The sequence below is a fragment of the Jaculus jaculus genome, chromosome 1, assembly GCF_020740685.1.
Source record: "Jaculus jaculus isolate mJacJac1 chromosome 1, mJacJac1.mat.Y.cur, whole genome shotgun sequence".
Taxonomy (NCBI): Eukaryota; Metazoa; Chordata; class Mammalia; order Rodentia; family Dipodidae; genus Jaculus; species Jaculus jaculus.
Window position 1 is genome coordinate 221727393 of NC_059102.1, and position 17862 is coordinate 221745254.

A 17862-nucleotide genomic window follows, 5' to 3' on the forward strand; every position below is an offset into this window, starting at 1 on the left:
GAGGGAGAGAGAGAGAGAATGGGCACGCCAGGGCTTCCAGCCACTGCAAACGAACTCCAGACGCGAGCGCCCCCTTGTGCATCTGGCTAATGTGGGACCTGGGGAACCAAGCCTTGAACCGGGGTCCTTAGGCTTCACAGGCAAGCGCTTAACCACTAAGCCATCTCTCCAGCCCCTGACCCTGTTTTGACTATAAACATCATGTGGTTATTTCCAATAAAAATCTGCCACTCCCAAAAGATTAAGGCTTCATCTTGAGATCCTAAACTATGAGATGCACCAGCTTTCTTCTTTTCCTTTCTTTCTACCCAGCAAAGCTTTGCCTCACAAAGAAAAAAAGAATGATTGTATCCTTGTGAGCTTGAGAGTGTGCAGAGGCATCTCTATCACCACCTACACAAGATTATCATAATAGGAAGAAAAGATGATGACATCAAAATAAAAGAGAGACTGATTGAGAGGAGGAGGGGATATGATGGAGAGTGGAATTTCAAAGGGAAAAGTGGGGGGAGGGAGAGAATTACCATGCAATATTTATTATAATCATGGAAGTTGTTAATTATAAAGAAATAAAAATAATAAAAATCTTAAAAAATGGGTTATAGAACAAAAGAGAGTTCTCATCAGAAGAAATACAGATGGCATATAAACATCAAAAAAAGTGTTCTACATCCTTAGCCATCAGGGAAATGCAAATTAAAACTAATTTAACATTCCATCTCACTCCTGTCAGAATGGTTACAATCAAGAAAACAAATGACAGTAAATGTTGGCAAGGATGCAGAAAAAGGGGAACCCTTCTACACTGTTGGTGAGAATGTAATTTGGTTCAGCCATTGTGGAAATCAGTATGGAGGTTCTTGAGACAGCTAAAAATAAATTTACCATATGAGGTAGCTATAGCACTCCTAAGCATATATCCTAATGACTCTTCTCACTACCTTAGAGATACTTGCTCAACCATGTTTATTGTCACTCTATTCACAATACTAGGAATCATGTCCCTCAACAGATGAATAGATAATAAAGATAATAAAGATGTGTTACATTTACGCAATGGAGTTTTATTCAGCACTAACGAAAAATGAAATTTGCAGGGAAATGGATGGATCTGGAAAGCCAAATGTCACATGTTCTGTCTCATATGTGGTTCCTAGCTGCAAATGTTTAGACCTGTGTGTGATCTGGAACCAAAAATAAGTAGCAGAGGCCAGTAAGCTAGAAAAGGCTATAAAGGAGGGAGGAAAAGGAAGAACTTAAGGGGACAGTATTGTATACATGTAAGTAGAACAGATTACAGGAAAAGGAAAGGCCTAAGTGAGGCCAGGGGAAGAGATTATGTGAAAGAAGGGTGGGAGGGGGAGGCTCAATCAAAATTCAAGATATTCTGAATAAGACATATGAAAACCTACTTTTTTGAATAATGGCACATCCATAAGCCATAGATTGTTACTAGAAAATTTTCAGTGCCAGGGATGAGATATCTTCCATTGAGTTGTTGGCCAGGGAGGTCCCTGTTGCCTCCAAAACATTATAGGCAATTGCCAAGGCCCTTGGTTTCCCTTGAGAAACAGATGGTAAGACCCTATTACTGAAGAATTTACATGCCTGGGTGGCAAAGTCACTGAGAAATCCAGCTGGTGCTGAGCAGAAAACCTCCATGTAGACCAGCCAACTGAAAGCTAAAAGAAAGCTGCACTGTATGCAGTCCTATGGAAGACAGAAGTCATCAATCGTGGAAACAGTGGACACTGGAAGCCTGAAGTTTGGCCAGACAGGCCAAATGACTGAATGAGTGCAATAGTGGCATATCTGCTCTGGGGGAAACCAACTGCTCTCTAACTGGACTGAAGGCCTGCTCTATGGGTGGGAATACATGCCTGGTACTGAAAACCTAATCAAAAGCTTATGGCAGTGTAGGTCATGAGCCTTAGGGGTATTAGGCCTGCTCTTGTCTGGATAAATGCATATACTCTCACCAAATTGCCCTGAAAGCACTACACTTGATGTTCATATTCATATATTAATGCTACTCTCACTTCTGTTAGAGAAGCTTCTCTTTTCAGATAGCAATGACCACTGAGATGGCCCAAAAGGCAACATAGCGCTGAGAAGCAGGGACAGAGGAATGTCCAGCAATGAAACATCTCACATCCTCTAAGGTTCAGGGTCCATTGTGGAAGAGGTGGAGGAAACAATATAAGAGCCAAAGGAAGAGTACCACTCCTTACAGTGAAATTGTCCAGCCAGAAATTGGCCTTGATATCCATGACCTCACAGTGCCTAACAATACCTACACAAGACCCTCATAATAGGAGAAAAAGATGATGACATCAAATTAAAAGAGAGCCTAATGGAGAGAGGGAGGGCATATGACAGAGAGCAGAGTGATGAAGGGGAAAGTGGGGGAGGGAAAATCATGGTTTATTGTCTGTAAGTATAGAAGTTGTCATATATATATATATATAGCCAGACATGGTTGCTCACACGCCTTTAATCCCAGCACTCAGGAGGAAGGAGAGAGGGAGGGAAGGAAGGAAGGAAGGAAACTGACAATAGGGGCGAGGTGGTGTCTGTTCTTCTCTGCCTTTGGGTTGCCTTGCTTGGGGTCTTTGCAGCTTCTGAGGGGTCAGAGAAAAATTTTAGAAGTTATGGTTACAGGAAGGTTAATGGTATAGACCTGATTGGGATTGAATGTAAAAGCCAGTTTGCAAATAGTAGCTGAGGGCAGACAAAGCAAGTTGGCATCTGCTGGGAGAAAGCAGCCTGGGCAAATGCACTTTATTGGCAGATTCACCTGTCAGTCTTGGTGTGGCCTAGCACTGGCAGCAGAGAGGTCCTGGACCTCAGAGAATTGGCTTTCAGAATGTGAGTAGACACAGGAAAAGAGATAGATCACCATAGTGCCACTGTGTTGTGTGGGGATTGTCCCAGGGCCCTAACCTTTTCCTGTTGCAGAAAGGTGTCTTAAGGGAACAAGCTCTGGCAATTCCATCAGACAGGGAGAGGTGAGGCCAGCCAGCATTGTAACTAGCTCCCCAATATTTCCCAAGAGATTTTTCAGAACAGAACTGAAACAAGGCACAGAGCTGAGAGTGAAGGACACAGGAGAAAGACAGCTTCTTTCAGGCAGTCAGACAAGGACAGAAGCCTAATGAGGGAACCAGCAGATGTCATCCTCTCTGGCCTTGACAGAACCATCTCACCCACAATGACTGCAGCGCCCCCTACTGCTTCCCCACTCTTTCACTCTACCTAGGTGTGCTAACCCCTGGGTCTGCCCTGTTTTCCCCTATATACTTGAGTCTGAGGACAGAAATCCATCCAAATGAACTATGAAGGCTTGTTGTGCTAACCTCTTCCACACTTCCACTTTAGCAACCTGATGGATCTGCACTTCCTTAATCTGAATAGTGTCCACCCCTCTCCCAGCCTGATGAGGGACAGGGCTCTCTCATTACCAGTCTGGGTGCTTCTCTTGGTTCCTCACATGTATTCTGTTTCCAGACATTTTTTTTCATTTTGATATGATTTTCCTCTAAGCTCTAGATCTACGACTGTGCAATTTCTCTAAACTCTGTGACTTTCTTTACTACTCATTTTCCAGGCATCTTAATTTCTCAGTCTCTATTTTGGTCTGTTATCCGTCCTTAAGCCCTGAGTCCATCACTACTTAATCTCTTAATTTTCTTTATGTAGAAATACAGAGCTGGTGCTTTTATGCTTTGCTCCCACATGAGTGTGTCAGTTTCTTCTAAATCTTTTGGCACAGAGGTTTGGGAGCCTGTCTTCCACATGTATAACTGTTCCAGCCTTCTCCTAGATACAAATTTTCCCTAATAAACTTTATAATTCATAATTTCTTCCTAAATAAGCTCAATAATTCACAATTTATTCTTCTAGGTATGTTTTTTTTCCAATTCTTTGTTAAAAATAGGTAAGAAGGGCTGGAGAGATGGCTTAGTGGTTAAGGCACTTGCCTGCAAAGCCTAAAGACCCAGATTCAATTCCCCAGTACCCACATAAGCCAGATGCACAAGGTGGTGGGTGTGTCTTGAGTTCCTTTGCAGTGGCTGGATGCCCTGGTACACCCATGTCCTCTTTCTCTCTCTCCTCCCTCCCTCCCTCTCTCTCCCTCTCTCTCTCTCTCAAATAAAAAATACATTTAAAAATAGACAAGAACTCAAAAGTTGTGGTTCACAGACCCGAAGGAACCTCTCTTTAACCCCCAAACCCTGTATCAGTTGCAGCAGATGTTTGACATTTCTAATCCGCTTACTGTGGCAGGTGGATGGAGCAGTGGCAACAGAGGTGGGAAACCAGAAATCAAAGGACATAGCCCGAGAATGCAGTCACTCCCAGGAATACTTTTACAACTGGGCAGAAACACCATTTCTATTAAGAGTTTGGACAAAGGACCTGGTATGCAATTTATTGGCACAGAGAAATCATTTATTAGCTGGTCAGAGCAGCACAGGTTAAGGGGGGGAGCAGGTCGGGGAGAGCAGGAGAGACCACCGCTGCCCCCACTTTGCTGCAGCATGGATCGCTGGTGCAGCCAGGCAGGTATAGCAAACCCTGGAGCAGATTAGGGAAGACATGTGGAGAGGAGCTGTGCCTAGGCTAGGAAGGAGGGAAGAGAGAGGGAAAATAAAGAGAAGGAAAGCAGAGAAAGAGGTGCATACACAGGAAGAAAGATGGACAGATGAGAAGGTGAGACAGGGACAGAGAGAAAGACACAGGACAGCCAGAGAAAGAGAAACATGCACCTTGAAGAAAAAGGGCAAGAAAGTGAAAGAGAAAATGACATATGGAGAGATTTTTATGTCTGTGCCCTCTAGCCAGGGCACTGCCCAGTGGGGGAGGCCTTACAGAGGTGTAGGCCTATGCTCAGGGAAGGAGCCAGCTGGCTAGATCTCCTGTTAAGTTTTGGAATTCCACACCAATTCCTATTCTCTTACCAATTCCTAAGTGCTTTACCAATACCCATGACTCATACAAATTTCTCTCTCAAATTAAAACCAATTATCTTTTCATTGCCTCTGGAGACACCCAAAACTTGGCAATAACATCTAATGCACTTGCAAATTGTCCTTGCAACCTGGAACACTCCTGTGAACACAATACTGGTTACGATGAGAAAGAAGGATGAGTACTTCCAGGCCTTGGTGTAGATGATGAGCACAAGCCACTTCATGTGCTTATGTTCTTCATACAAGGACGGTATAGATATGGTTGGAGCCCAGCTCACTGGGAGAGTTCTGGCTTTGACTTCCCTCACGTAATACTGACAGAATGGCTGGACAGTAAAGCACCTGCCTAGAATCTGCAGTGAGCGGCTAGGTGCATGGTTCAGTGGCAGACTATCTGTCAAAAGTCCCCAGTGAGGGGCTAGGTACATGGTAGAACATCTGTCTAGACTTCCCATTGAGGGGCTGGTGCATGACTCTGGGGTACAGCACCTGCCCAGAAATTCGAGTGAGAACCTGGGGCCAGGTGGGCTTACCTGTAGAGCACCTGCCTAGAATCCACAGTAAAGGACTGGGGTCATGACTTAGAAGTAGAGCTACTCAGCCCCCTTTTAAAGAGAGAGGGGGAGACTGAGTAGATGGCTCAGCACTTTAAAGCACTTGCCTGCAAAGGCTGTTGGCCTGGGTTCAAAAGCCCAGAGTCCGGGCTGGAGAGATGGTTTAGCGGTTAAGTGCTTGCCTGTGAAGCCTAAGGACCCCGGTTCAAGGCTCGGTTCCCCAGGTCCCACGTTAGCCAGATGCACAAGGGGGCGCACGCGTCTGGAGTTCGTTTGCAGAGGCTGGAAGCCCTGGCGTGCCCATTCCCTCTCTCTCCCTCTATCTGTCTTTCTCTCTGTGTCTGTCGCTCTCAAATAAATTAATTTAAAAAAAAATTTAAAAAAAAAGCCCAGAATCCATGGAAAGCCAGACACAAAGTAGTGCTTACATCTGGTGTAAATTTGAAGCAACAAGACAGCCTAATGCATACATACACATATACATGTGCAAATGAGTTGTGTGTGCATGTATGTGGAGAGAGAAAGAGGCGGGTGGGGGAGAGAGAGATGAAGCCAGTGAAGGTACTACCTGTATGTCATTCCATTCCTAAGGATCCTTCTGCAAGAAGATCATGATTTAGAATCCGAGCAACTCAATGAGACTTAGATTGTCACTTCTGTTTATTCAGTTACAAATTGCAGTGTGTGGGTTCCATGGCTCTGGCCCCTCTGCCACCCCCCCCCCCCAGGTAGCCACAGCTCTTGGAGTGCAGAATGGAGGCTGGTAGAGTGTCAGACCCCAGGATGAGCCCTCTGGCCCAGGGTTCCCATGGAGTTCCTGGTTCTGGATGGAACAGGGCTGATGGCCCACTTGGGCTGTGGTATTTGGGAAGTCAAGCGGAGATTGCAGGGTAGGGGGCTCTATACAAAGTCACCCTGCTAGAGGAGGGGGCATGCTCCAATCACTGGATCTTGGCCAGCCGGTGATTACTGGTCTGCAGGAGCAGGCTGTGGCTCAAGTGGCACTTCAGCCTTGGTCTCTGGCTCTAACCTGGGCTCTGGTTCAGGCTCCCACAGTAGAAACTCATGCAGCAGGGTGTTGACGACCTCAGGGCACTCCAGCATGACCATGTGGCTTCCTTCTTCAATGAGCTTCAGGAAGGCAAGGAGTAGGATCTGCAAGATTGAGGGATTTAGGATGGGTGGGGACTCTCTCCTACCTGAATTGAGTGGCCCAGGACATTAAAAAGTCCTTCCTGCAGTCTATCCTTCAGTTCCACCTACGATGAAGTCAGGGAATGGCTTGTCACTCGGCTACAGCTAGACTGATTTAAGTTTGGGTCACTCCCACCCATATACCAAACCCACACACAGGCCACACTCACACGACAGGCGTGCCTGGCAGAGGCCAGGACCCCTGGCCATGCACAGAGGGTGATCTACTGTGGTGTGTGCTATAGCTCCTACCTCAGCCATTCGCTGGTCTTCCTCCACAGGCACAAACTTGTCATGCATACCATGGACAAGCAGGACTGGTACAGTGAGCTCTGCATGGTAGACTTCATCACCCTCAGGCCAGTACTGGCCACTCATCATGGCCCGCAGTACGAAGGATGACACATTGAATGCATTACCCTCTTTCAGCAGCTGCTTCTCTTTGGCCCCTTGGCGGGCAAAGCCAGCTCTAGGGATACAGATACATTAGCCAGCCAGCTCATCATGACCCTCAGTGCCAGCCCCAGACAACCTCCCTTCCTGTCGTAATAACACCTGAAAATGCCAGAGTCCCACAAGACTGAGCTTACAGACCATGGGGTGGGGCACTCACTTGAGGAAGCTCCAGGCCAGGCAGGGTGATAGGCAGTGCAGTACACAGGTGGGCATATTGAAGACCGAGCAGAGGCTGGGCTCCAGTGCCGTGGGGCCCCCGCCATTGATCATGATCACCTTGTGCACAAGATCTGGGTACTCATGTGCCAGGAAGGTACAGAAGGAGACACTTGGGTGAGAGGATTGAAAGATCATAGTCAGTAGGACATCTGCCGTGATGGGGATTCACACACCTTTCATGCACCCCAGCTATGATCTCAAAGACCAAGAATCAACCCCTCCCTCCAGGTTATGGGCACCCGATATGCTGAGGAACAGGTTTAGGGGCTTGGGTGTCCCATCATACTCAGTTTATGCAGTACTAGAATTTCATGTTTGCTAAGCAAGAATACTATCAACTGAGTTACATTCCCCAACCCTTTTTGTTTGTTTTGAGACATGGTCTCATATAGCCAAGCTAAATTCAATATTAATGTATAGCTGAGATGGGTCTTGAACTCCTGATCCTCCTGTGTCCATCTCCCTTGTGTAGTGATTATAAACATGTACCACAATACCTTTCTAGTTTTATAACTTATTTTTCCTGTCTAATTGCATAGGCTATTATTACTAACAATAATTCTTAACTCTGCTGCCTGACCAAACTGACTTTTCTCCAAGTGGCTACTAGGCAGTGGTCAGGATCCTTAGGCCCCTATCCTTCCATGGAGTAGAGTTTGGATAAATGCCAAGGGCCATCATCTCTTGAAAAGCTGCTGAGAAGTGGCAAGCCTTGCCTTTGTACACAGAATTTATGGGATTTCGATTATCCCTCCGTACTGCAGTAAAATTTTGAAATTCCCTTGGACGGTTCTCAGCCAGAGGTGGTTCTGCCCACCTGGAACCACCTAAGTACATCTCAAGACATGTTGGGCAAATCAGACCATTACTAGACAATTTTGATACAGGCACATCTAATGGACAGAAGTCAGGGTACTACCTGGTCCCCAAATGGTTCTGGAATGATAAAATCTTTTTTCCACGTCTCTCACTTCTCACCTTTCTCTCTCCTCTTCCTCCATCACTCCCTTTCTTTTTGAAACAGGGCTTCTACCCATGCCCCTAGCCCTTCACTGTGGGATTCTAGACAGATGTTCTACCATTGAGCCACTCCTCCAGCCAGCACTGTGCATTTTAAGGAGGTACTCTACCACTGAGTCAAGTCTCCAACACTCAAGCAAGTGCTCTACCTCTGAGCCATGCCCCAGCTCCTTACTAGGCAGGCATTCCACTGAATCATGCACCAGCACCTCACTGGCAGAATCTTAGCAGGCACTCTATTGCTGAGCCACTCCCACAGCCCCTACTGCGGTTTCTAGGCAGATGCTGTACAGCTGAGCTACACCCCCAGCCTCTCGTGGTAGATGTAGGCAGGCACTCTACCACTGAACTACCCAGCCCCTCACTAGTGGATTTTAGGGAGACACTAGCACTGAGTCACATACCCTCCCCCTCACAAATTGATTCTAGGCAAGTGTTCTACTGCTCACCACTAGGGGATTCTAGGCAGGTTCTCTGTAGCTAAGCCACGCCCCCAGTCTCTCCTAGGCAGATTCTGGTCTGGTATTCTACTGCTAAACCACACCTCAGCACCACTATAGATTCTAGGTAGGCACTGTATACTGTGCTTGCCCCTCCCAGCCTCTCACTGGGGACTACTTGGTAGGCATCTACCATTGAACATGACCTCAGCTCCTCACTGGGGAGTCTAGCTAAGCACTCTAATGCTGAGCCATGTACCTCCTTACTGGCAGAATCTAAGCAGACATTTTTCCACTGAGCCACACACATACCCCCTTACTGGGGATTCTAGGCAGGCACTCCATCACTGAGCTATGCTCCTAGTCCCTATCCATCTCTGGAGGATTCTAGGAAGGAACTCTATGTCTAAGCCATGCCTCCACCCCTCAGTGGTAGATTCTAGGCAAACACTGTACCACTGAACTTCTTATTCATTCCCTCCCCTGGGAGTCTAAGCATGTATTCTACCACTAAGACACACACCCAGCCTATAAGTAGTAGAATCTAGGCAGATGTTTTCTGCTGTGTTACACACCCAGCCTTCACTGGGATTTCTAGACAGGCGCTCTACCAAGGAGCCACACATCCAACCTTCACCACAGGATTCTAGGCAAGCATTCAACCCCTCAGCCATGCCCCCATCTACTCAATGGTGCATTTTAGGTAGGTGCTCTACCTACTACCAATACTTCAGCTGCAGATTCTAGTCCGGTACTTTTACATCTGGGTCCCAACTCAAGCACCTCACTTAGGATTCTAGGCTGATATTTTTCCACTGATTCCTGTCCCAAGACCCTTACTGGATACAGCCCTATTTCTGAGCCATTACCCCATCCTCTCTCTGGAAGTCTAGGCAGGTACTCTTCCACTGAGACACACCACAGACCCCTCACTGGGGATTCTAGGCAGGTGCTCTACCCCTGAGCCACATATCCGCCCCCCCCCCCATTATCTACCCACCCCCCACTCTCTCTCACACACACACACACCTAGACACATGGGTAGATTCAGAGGTTATGCTGCTGAGCCGCACACTCAGCCACTTATCAGAGGATTCTAAGCAAGCGCTCTACCGCTGAGCCATGCTTCCAAGTATTTCAGTTGTGCATTCTTGTCAGGCACTCGACTTCTGAGCCATTCCCTCAGTCCCGTAACTAGAGCATTCTAGCTGAGCACCCTACCTCAAAGAAAGTCCCAGTCTCTCACAAGCAATTCCAGGCAGGCGCTCTACCACTGAGCCACACATTCCCAGAACCCATTGTGAATTCTAAACAGGAGCTCTACCACTGATCCAAGGCACCAGTCCCTCACTAGGCCTTAACTATAGTATTCTGAGCAAGTAGTCTACCACTGCACCACCCACTCATTGGGAGATTCTAGGCAGGTACTCTACCACTGACCCATGTTCTCAGCCCCTCTCTGGCACATTCTAGGCAAGAGCTCTAATGCTGAGCTACTTCCCTAAATCCCACTGTGGATTGTAGACCTGTGCACCACTGTGAGCCACACCCCCCAGCTACTCAGTGGAGCATACAAGGCAAGCACCCTATTGCTAACATTCATCCCCAGCCCCTTACTGGGGATTCTAGGCAGGCCATCTACCACCCTCAGTTCCTCATAGATTTTAGGCATACACTCTACTGCTGAGCCATACCCCAGACCCTCACTGGTAGATTCCTAGCAAGTGTTCTACCACTGAGCCACACATCTAGTCTCTCATGGGGGGATGCTAGGCACTTGCTCTATTGCTGAGCCACACATCCAGCCCATCACTGAGGGATTGATTCTATGGCGTTGCTACACCACTGAGCCATGACTTCAGCTTGACCTCCCATCACTGCCCTGGTGGGTTCAAGACAGGTGTTCTACTGCTGAGCCACACCCCAAGTCCCTTCCTAGAGGATTCTAAAGTGAACCATGACCCTAGCCAGTGACATTTTCAAAGGAGCAAATTGTGAGCATGGTGATTCACACCTGAACCAAAAGGATCATGCAAGTTCAAAGTCATCCTCAACTACCTTGTTTGAAGGCCAACCTTGGCTCCTTAAGTAAGACCCTATCTAAAAACAAAAGTGGCCAGGTGTTTTGAAGCACACCTTTTGTCCCAGCACTCAGGAGGTTGAGGTCGGAATATCACTGTGAGAGCGAAGCCAGCCTGGGACTACAAAGTAAGTTCCAGGTAAGCCTGGGCTACAGTAAGACGCTACTTTGAAAAACATAAAAATCAAGAAATAAAAGAAAGAAAACAGCCGGCCTTTAATCTCAGGACTCGGGAGGCAGAGGTAGGAGGATCACTGTGAGTTCAAGGCAACCCTGAGACTACATATTGAATTCCAGGTCAATCTGGGCTAAAATAAGACCCTATCTCGAAAAATAAAAAAAAAAAAAAAATTTAAAAAAAAGAGAAGAAAAGAAAAAGGGAAAGTAGAAAATGCCCTCCAGCAGGGAAAATGGTATTGTGTGACAGGGCACTCACTATCCTAGGGGGCCTTACCCATATGAATGCCCAATGAGCACATTTCGCTTCTTTGCATAGCGCTTGAAGATGGCTCGCATGTCCTCCGCCAACGCATAGAAAGTATAGGCAGCAGCCACCTGAGGCGCCGAGCTAGCCCCATGGCCTGCCAGGTCAGGTGCCACTACCTCATAGCCCAGGCGCACAAAGAAGTCCAGCTGCTCCTTCCAGATAGCCAGTGAGCCACCTACACCATGGATGAAGAAAAGGACCACGTCGGCCTGTGCCCCCTTGCAACTGGTGATGCGCTTCTCACAGTCAATGTGGATGGTCCTCTTGGGTCGTCGAGGTCGCCGACGCCGCCCGCTGCCAGGGGTGGAACGCCCGTCACCTCCTGCAGGCTCAGCCAGCTCCACCTCCAGGGCGGCGGGTGGCTCCCCTGAGCCGTTCTGTCCTTGCAGAAGGTCAGCGCGGGGTGCCCGGCCCAGGTTCTCCACCACCAGCCTGCCATTGCGGTACAAGGTGATCCGGCGCTGGCAGCGCACCAGGCCCGCCCTATCCCCTTGCTCTGAGTCCAGAGGAGGTGGGGGGGGGAGGGGCATGGGGACTGTCGCAGGTCCTGCGTGCTTCACTCGCAGCACCCGGCCAGGCTTCACCTCCACAAAGGTGTAGCCATCACTGGACTCCACACTCTCCAGCGGCCGCACAGCATTGTGGGGTGTCCCCAGCAGGCAGCAGAGGAAGCCATCCGTCACCCCAGTCAGCATGTTGTGTCCTGTGGGTGGGGAATATTGGTCAGCTCAGGGGCCCTGGGCACTTATTCCCTGAACTTGGATTGGATAAGCAGGACTAGGAGGCCTCAGCCAGCAAACTGCCACCAGCGATGTGGTACATCCTTATGGGGTGTCTAGGGAAGGTGGTTCAGTGGGCATGGAGGCTCCCTGGAGGAGATAGTGCAGCATGTGAACTATTCATGGGGTCACCATTACTGCTTCTAGCTGGAATTTGTCAGGGTCTTCTACATCCAACTGTTTGTGCATCCATTCATTTGTACAAATCCTCATTCATTCCCGCAGTCTTCCCCTCTCTTCCCCCAGGCTGGCACCAAACTATAGCCAAGGATAACCATGAACTCCTGATCCTCCTGCCTTCACCTCCTGAGTGCTAGGATGACAGAACATGCACCACCACACCTGGTTTATGTAGTGCTAGGGATAAAACTCTGAGCTTCGTACATGCTAGGCAAGCTCTCTAATAACTGGGCTACATGCCCAATTCGTGCATTCACTCATTCATGCATGCACTCTGTTTTTGTTTATTGAGACAGTGATCATGTAGCCCAGGCTAACCTTAAACTCCCTAGGTAGCCCAGCCTGGCCTTAAACTCCTGATCCCCCTGCCTCATCCTCCCATGTGCTCGGATACCAGCCATGTACCAGTACCACCACTCCCAACTTACACGCACCATAATGTCATAAATTTAAATATCCCAAGGGTCACTTAGGGTAGCTTATTTACTTATTTACTGTTTTGGATTTGTGTCTGGGCTGGCTTTTGTTGTTTTTGTTTGTTTCTGGTTTGCAAGGATTTGTTTGTTTTGTTGAGGCTAGGTATCACTATGTAGCCCAGGCTGACCTCCACCTAGAGGCTCAGACTCCTGAGTGCTAGGATGAGAGGCTTGGGCCATCAAGCCCTGGCACTTAGGGTATTTTAAAGGGCGGAGCTCTCAATAAGCCCCCAGGTTGTGGCCTTAGGCTATAAATCTAAGCCGGAAATGATGCCCCTGGAAAGAGGGCTAGGGATTGGCCTGAGAAGTTCAGGTCACCAAGCCCAGGGGTGACCTGGGGCTGTTTCACAGAGGCAAGGTGATACCAGGCCCGCCCCAGGGATGGAGTGCCCTTGGCACTCTAGCGGGTACCCTGGGCTCTGGAGGTCGGGGGGACCACACACCCTCAACTGTTGATCACAAGGATGAAGGCAGGACCTGGCCAGCGCCTCTGGTCCTTCATCAGGTTCTCCGGGGCCTTCACCCCCCCCATCCCGGTGTCCATGACAACCATAGGCAGTTACATAACTCCAGGGGGATACCGCGCAGCGCACAACTATTGTCTCAGACCTGGAGACGGGACCAACCTAGTTCTCCCTGACCTGGGCGATACTGGGTTGGTGCACGTTGAAGACCTAGCCCCAGGTTACCCTGGATGTACTGGGGGCGGAAGTAGGCCATGACCCTCACCTCCAGGGCCCCCTAAGCCGGATTGCGGACACCCCTCCAATGCACCACGACAGCCGTTCTTCCTATTCTCGTACCCCGGATGCCCGCCGTTACTACGGTGAGTTCTAGGCCATTGGGTTCAGTAGCTTTCTGAGAGTCTGCACTCCGGATTGGGGAAACCCCCTTTCCGAAGTGAAGGCCTGGGGACCGCGAGGCTCCTCTCTCAGGGGGAACCGATCCAACTCACCTACCTCATTGAGGGGCCCCTGGGGTAGGGCGCAGGGATCCCGGGCGAGAAGCCAGCGTCCTCCTGCCCGCGCTGCTTACATGTTGGCGCTGGGTCCGGCGCATTAGCACGGGCAAGCGCGGGCCCGGGCTGTCAGCGCAGGGGCATCTCGCCGACCCGCCGGCCCTTTAAGTCCCTCCCAGATGGGGGCCAGACCTCGAGCCGACGGGCGGGCCTCTCACCCTATTGCCACTGAGAACCTATGTAGCTGTCCAATCAGAAGCTGCGTTTTCAGGATTGGCGCGGTACCTGGAAGCAACAGTTCCGCCCACTTTAAGGTTTTAGGGAGACGGGAGGAGGGATTGGGCCTGGCTCAGCGCCAACAAGGGGCTGTTTGGGGCCTGTGCTCCTGGAAGAAGGCAACCGGGGCCCTCCCTCTTAAGAGTGGGTGACCCCAGCCAACTTCTGCCTTAAAAATGCCCTGTACCCTCAAAATGCAGCCCTTCTGCACCTCTCTGTGTGTTGACTTTTCCATTCTAGAAATAGATTCCTGGGTCTTTGCAATTTCAGGTGGGGAAACAGGCTTACAAAGGGAACACGTCAGGGCTTGCATTTGAAGTAACAGAGACCCACATCCTGGGTTTGTTACTGAGCACAGTGCTGGCGAGTCGGAATTTCACCATTAGCCAATGTAACCAGTGACTGCAGAGACACTCCTGCTCTGAGGAGAGGTGGAAATCAGTGAAACCAGGGTTTGTAAATTCAACCTGACCATGGGCAAGCCACTTCTGTGAGCTGCCTCTGACTTCGTGTGCTATTCCCTTCATGAGTTTGCTGTGCAGCAAGAACATTCACTGTGTAAGTCCTCAATACAAGACTGGTATTGTTGGGCCGAAGGGATGGCTCAGGGGTTAAAGGTTCTTCCTTGCAAAACCTGATGGCCTGGGTTCGATCCCCAGTACCCATGGTGGCGTGTGCGTCTAGAATTCGTTTGCAGTGGCAAGAGGTCCTGGTGTGCTCATTCATTCTCCCTCTCCCTCTCCCCCGCCCCCACCCTTTACAAATAAATGAGTAAAAACATATTTTAAAATAGACTGGTATTGGGCTGGAGAGATGGCTTAGCGGTTAAGGCACTTGCCTACAAAGTCAAAGGACCCAGGTTTGTTTCCCCAGGACCCACGTAAACCAGATGCACAAGGTGGTACACGCATCTAGAGCTCGTTTGCAGAGGCTGCAGGCCCTAATAAAAATTATAATTTTTAAAAAATTTTATAAAAAGACTGGTATTGTTGCAGAAGCCCAGGTGTTAAATTGTCCATAGAGTCAGAGGTAGGTGTGGCTGAAGTTTAGGAAGCAAGGCTTTGCATGCCTACTATTAGAGCGACGGGGTGTGTGCTCAGGGGAGGTGTTCAGATCTGAGTATTGGGGGAAATTTTCCTGTAGGGCCAGACCGTCGGATTTAAACTAGCCGAGACCAAGCTTGCAAGTTTTACACGTTGACAAACCGAAGACTGGGAAAGAACTGGGATTATCCTCAAGGACATCCAGCCAGATTGTACTCAGGCTTTTGGGCTACCAGCCAAGGAGAGGAGACTTTGCAGCCACAGATAAGCTGCCAACCAGCTGTGTGTCATCTGCCCTTCTCTTTCTGGGTGTTGGGGGCGTGAAAGGCCCGACAGAGGCTTCCTGTGGATTGCCACCAGCTGAGCAGCCGCCACCCTGTGGCATCCTCGGTTGGTGGACAGTAAAAGGAACTACAAATACCAACAGAAACCCGGATTTAATGTCTTCCACTAGCGCAGGTTTGAGGAGGCGTCGTTCGCCTGCCACCTGCTGGTTATGTGTAAGAATTACACTCTCTACAGGCACAGACGCTCCCCATTCTGGTGCGCAAGCGTAGAACTGCAACTCCCAGAGTGCCTTGCGATAAAGAGGGCCCTGCAGTAGGAGAAACTACATTTCCCAGAAGACGGTCCTACTGAGCGGCTGAACCTATGGTGTGGTGAATTGTTGCGGGCCTGAACGGCGTGAAGGACCTCTGGGCATGGCTTTCTTAGTCGGATCTTTGTTTCATCCTGCCGGCAGGTCAGCGGCGCTGTGTGGTGGCAGGTGAGTCCTCAGAGGATCCTTCTCGAAATCTGGGAATAAGGAAGGCCTACTGACCGCCTTGCGCACTTACACAGCGCTTTTTGTGTCCAGGCTACGGATCACGAATCTGGGGCCCGCAGAGGTCACACTGGGCTCCCTTCTATCTTTCCCGTCTCTCCGCTCCCACAGGTGGCTCCAACTCCATGTCTGGAAGGGACTTCCAGACGCTTGGGGTCTTCCTTTCCTGCAGCCGGCTCGTGGCAGGACGCGTGGGAACGAGTATCAGCCGAGCAACATCAAACGCAAGCACAAGCACGGCTGGATCCGGCGCCTTAGCACACCTAGGGGTGTCCAGGTCATCCTTCGCCGCATGTACAAGGGCCGCCAGTCCCTGAGCCATTGAGGAACGTGACGGTGCTGATGTGACCCCTGTAAAAGCATATCTTCGCCTCGGACTACACCGAGTTTCATCTGTGCAAGAAAATACGACCCAGGCGCGGTACTATGACTTTTTACAGCTTTGGGTTATGAAGAATTTTGAAAGTACACAAAAGGCCACGGCCCCCATTATCCTGCCCCTCCCTCACCATAACTGTTCTGGGAATATTTCACTTCCTTCCAAGACAAGTGTTTTTAAGATGTATTCACTAAGTTTAGGGTACCATCACACACCATTATCAATAATGTCTAAGTATCATTAAATGTCTAGTAAATGTTCAACTTATACCACTTGCATTGTGTCATAACCTAGAAATCTGGAAGATTAGTAGGAAGGTGAGGAGTTTCAGGTCCTCTAGGGAGGACCTAGGTAACCTTAGACAAAGTCTTATCCCTGAGGTTCGCTCACTCGCAACAAAGTGCTCATTTCTCCTTTGCTCCATTGTTATTGCTGGAATAATAAATAATGCCTGCAAGAAAGATGGCTCAGTGCGTAATGTGCTTTCTGCACAAGCATAAGGACACGCGTTCAAATCCCCAGCACCAATGTAAAAATGCCAGGTGTGATGGAACATTCTACTCTTGGGGAGGTAGAGACAAGGAATCCTTGGAGCTCATTGGCCAGCCAGTCTAGCCAAATCAGTGAACTTCAGGTTCAATGAGAGTCCTTGCCTCAAAGAATAAGGCAAAGAGAAGACATTTGGCATCTCTGGCCTCCACATGCATGTGTACACATGTGCATACACGCCCTACACACTTGTGTCCACACACAAAAACACACATCCACATAGAAAGCAACTATAATAATACTTAATAGAAGTGTTAGCAATTTATTAAGCACTTGCTATGGATGAGACGCTTCTTGTCCTGAAGGTGGCACCTGTGATGGGTAAAGTAGCCAATCAATGAGGACACAGTGGGATCAGAGCTGAGGTGCAGACAGTGGCAGCTTCAGGACTCCTAAAAGAGGAGTCCCACCTGGCTTGGCTTTAACTACAGTGCCATCAAGGAAGGCTTCCTGGGAGGAGGAGCTTACCAAACAGGTTGGTGAGGGAAGTTAAGTCAGAGAGGCTAAAAAAGGTTGGACTAAATCCTTGGGCACTGGGGAGACAGCAGGCACTGAAGTAAAAGTCTGATAGCTGGGTGTGGTATTATATATCTGCCATTTCCAGGACTTGGGTGACTTAGGCAGGAATCAGGAGTTCAAGGTCAACTTGGCCTACATGAGATCTGGTCTCTCAGAAAGAAACGAAAAACCAAAAGAACTTGAGTTGACAGTTCAAAAATAATTCTAGCAGCCCGTTCAGGAACCATTTATGCTAAACTCGAGGCTGAGGTGGGAATGGAGGCATATATCTATTATTCCAGCACTCTGGGAGTTAAGGCAGAAAGATTGCTGTGAATTCCAGGGCAGCATGGGTTACAGAATGAAGCCCTTTTTCTAAACCTAAAACAGAACTAAAAACACTAGCAATTGAGGCTAAGATGACTGGTGTGAGTTTCAAGGCAGCCTGGGCTACAGTGAGACCCTGCATCAAAAACAT

The 17862-nt window shown here is 49.0% G+C and overlaps 2 protein-coding genes across 3 annotated transcripts; one reads left to right on the plus strand and one right to left on the minus strand.

Annotated features, from left to right (window-relative positions):
- Positions 1–6169: 6169 nt before the first annotated feature.
- Positions 6170–14001, minus strand: Abhd8 (abhydrolase domain containing 8). Of its 2 annotated transcripts, none has more exons than XM_004665982.3 (5): positions 13818–14001; positions 11391–12126; positions 7335–7505; positions 6974–7190; positions 6170–6682 (listed from the first exon to the last, which is right to left on the minus strand). In XM_004665982.3, exons 2-5 carry the CDS (start codon positions 12116–12118, stop codon positions 6494–6496), a joined length of 1305 nt encoding a protein of 434 aa, XP_004666039.1. In that variant the 5' UTR covers positions 12119–12126; positions 13818–14001; the 3' UTR covers positions 6170–6493. The 2 variants fall into 2 exon arrangements, with proteins under 2 accessions (XP_004666039.1, XP_044991016.1); XM_045135081.1 differs by having other exon boundaries at positions 13814–14001.
- A 1702-nt stretch (positions 14002–15703) lies between these two features.
- Positions 15704–16798, plus strand: Mrpl34 (mitochondrial ribosomal protein L34). The gene is made up of 2 exons (XM_004665983.2): positions 15704–15901; positions 16070–16798. The coding sequence occupies exons 1-2, from the start codon at positions 15837–15839 to the stop codon at positions 16281–16283; spliced, it is 279 nt and encodes a 92-aa protein (XP_004666040.1). The 5' UTR covers positions 15704–15836; the 3' UTR covers positions 16284–16798.
- Positions 16799–17862: the final 1064 nt, after the last annotated feature.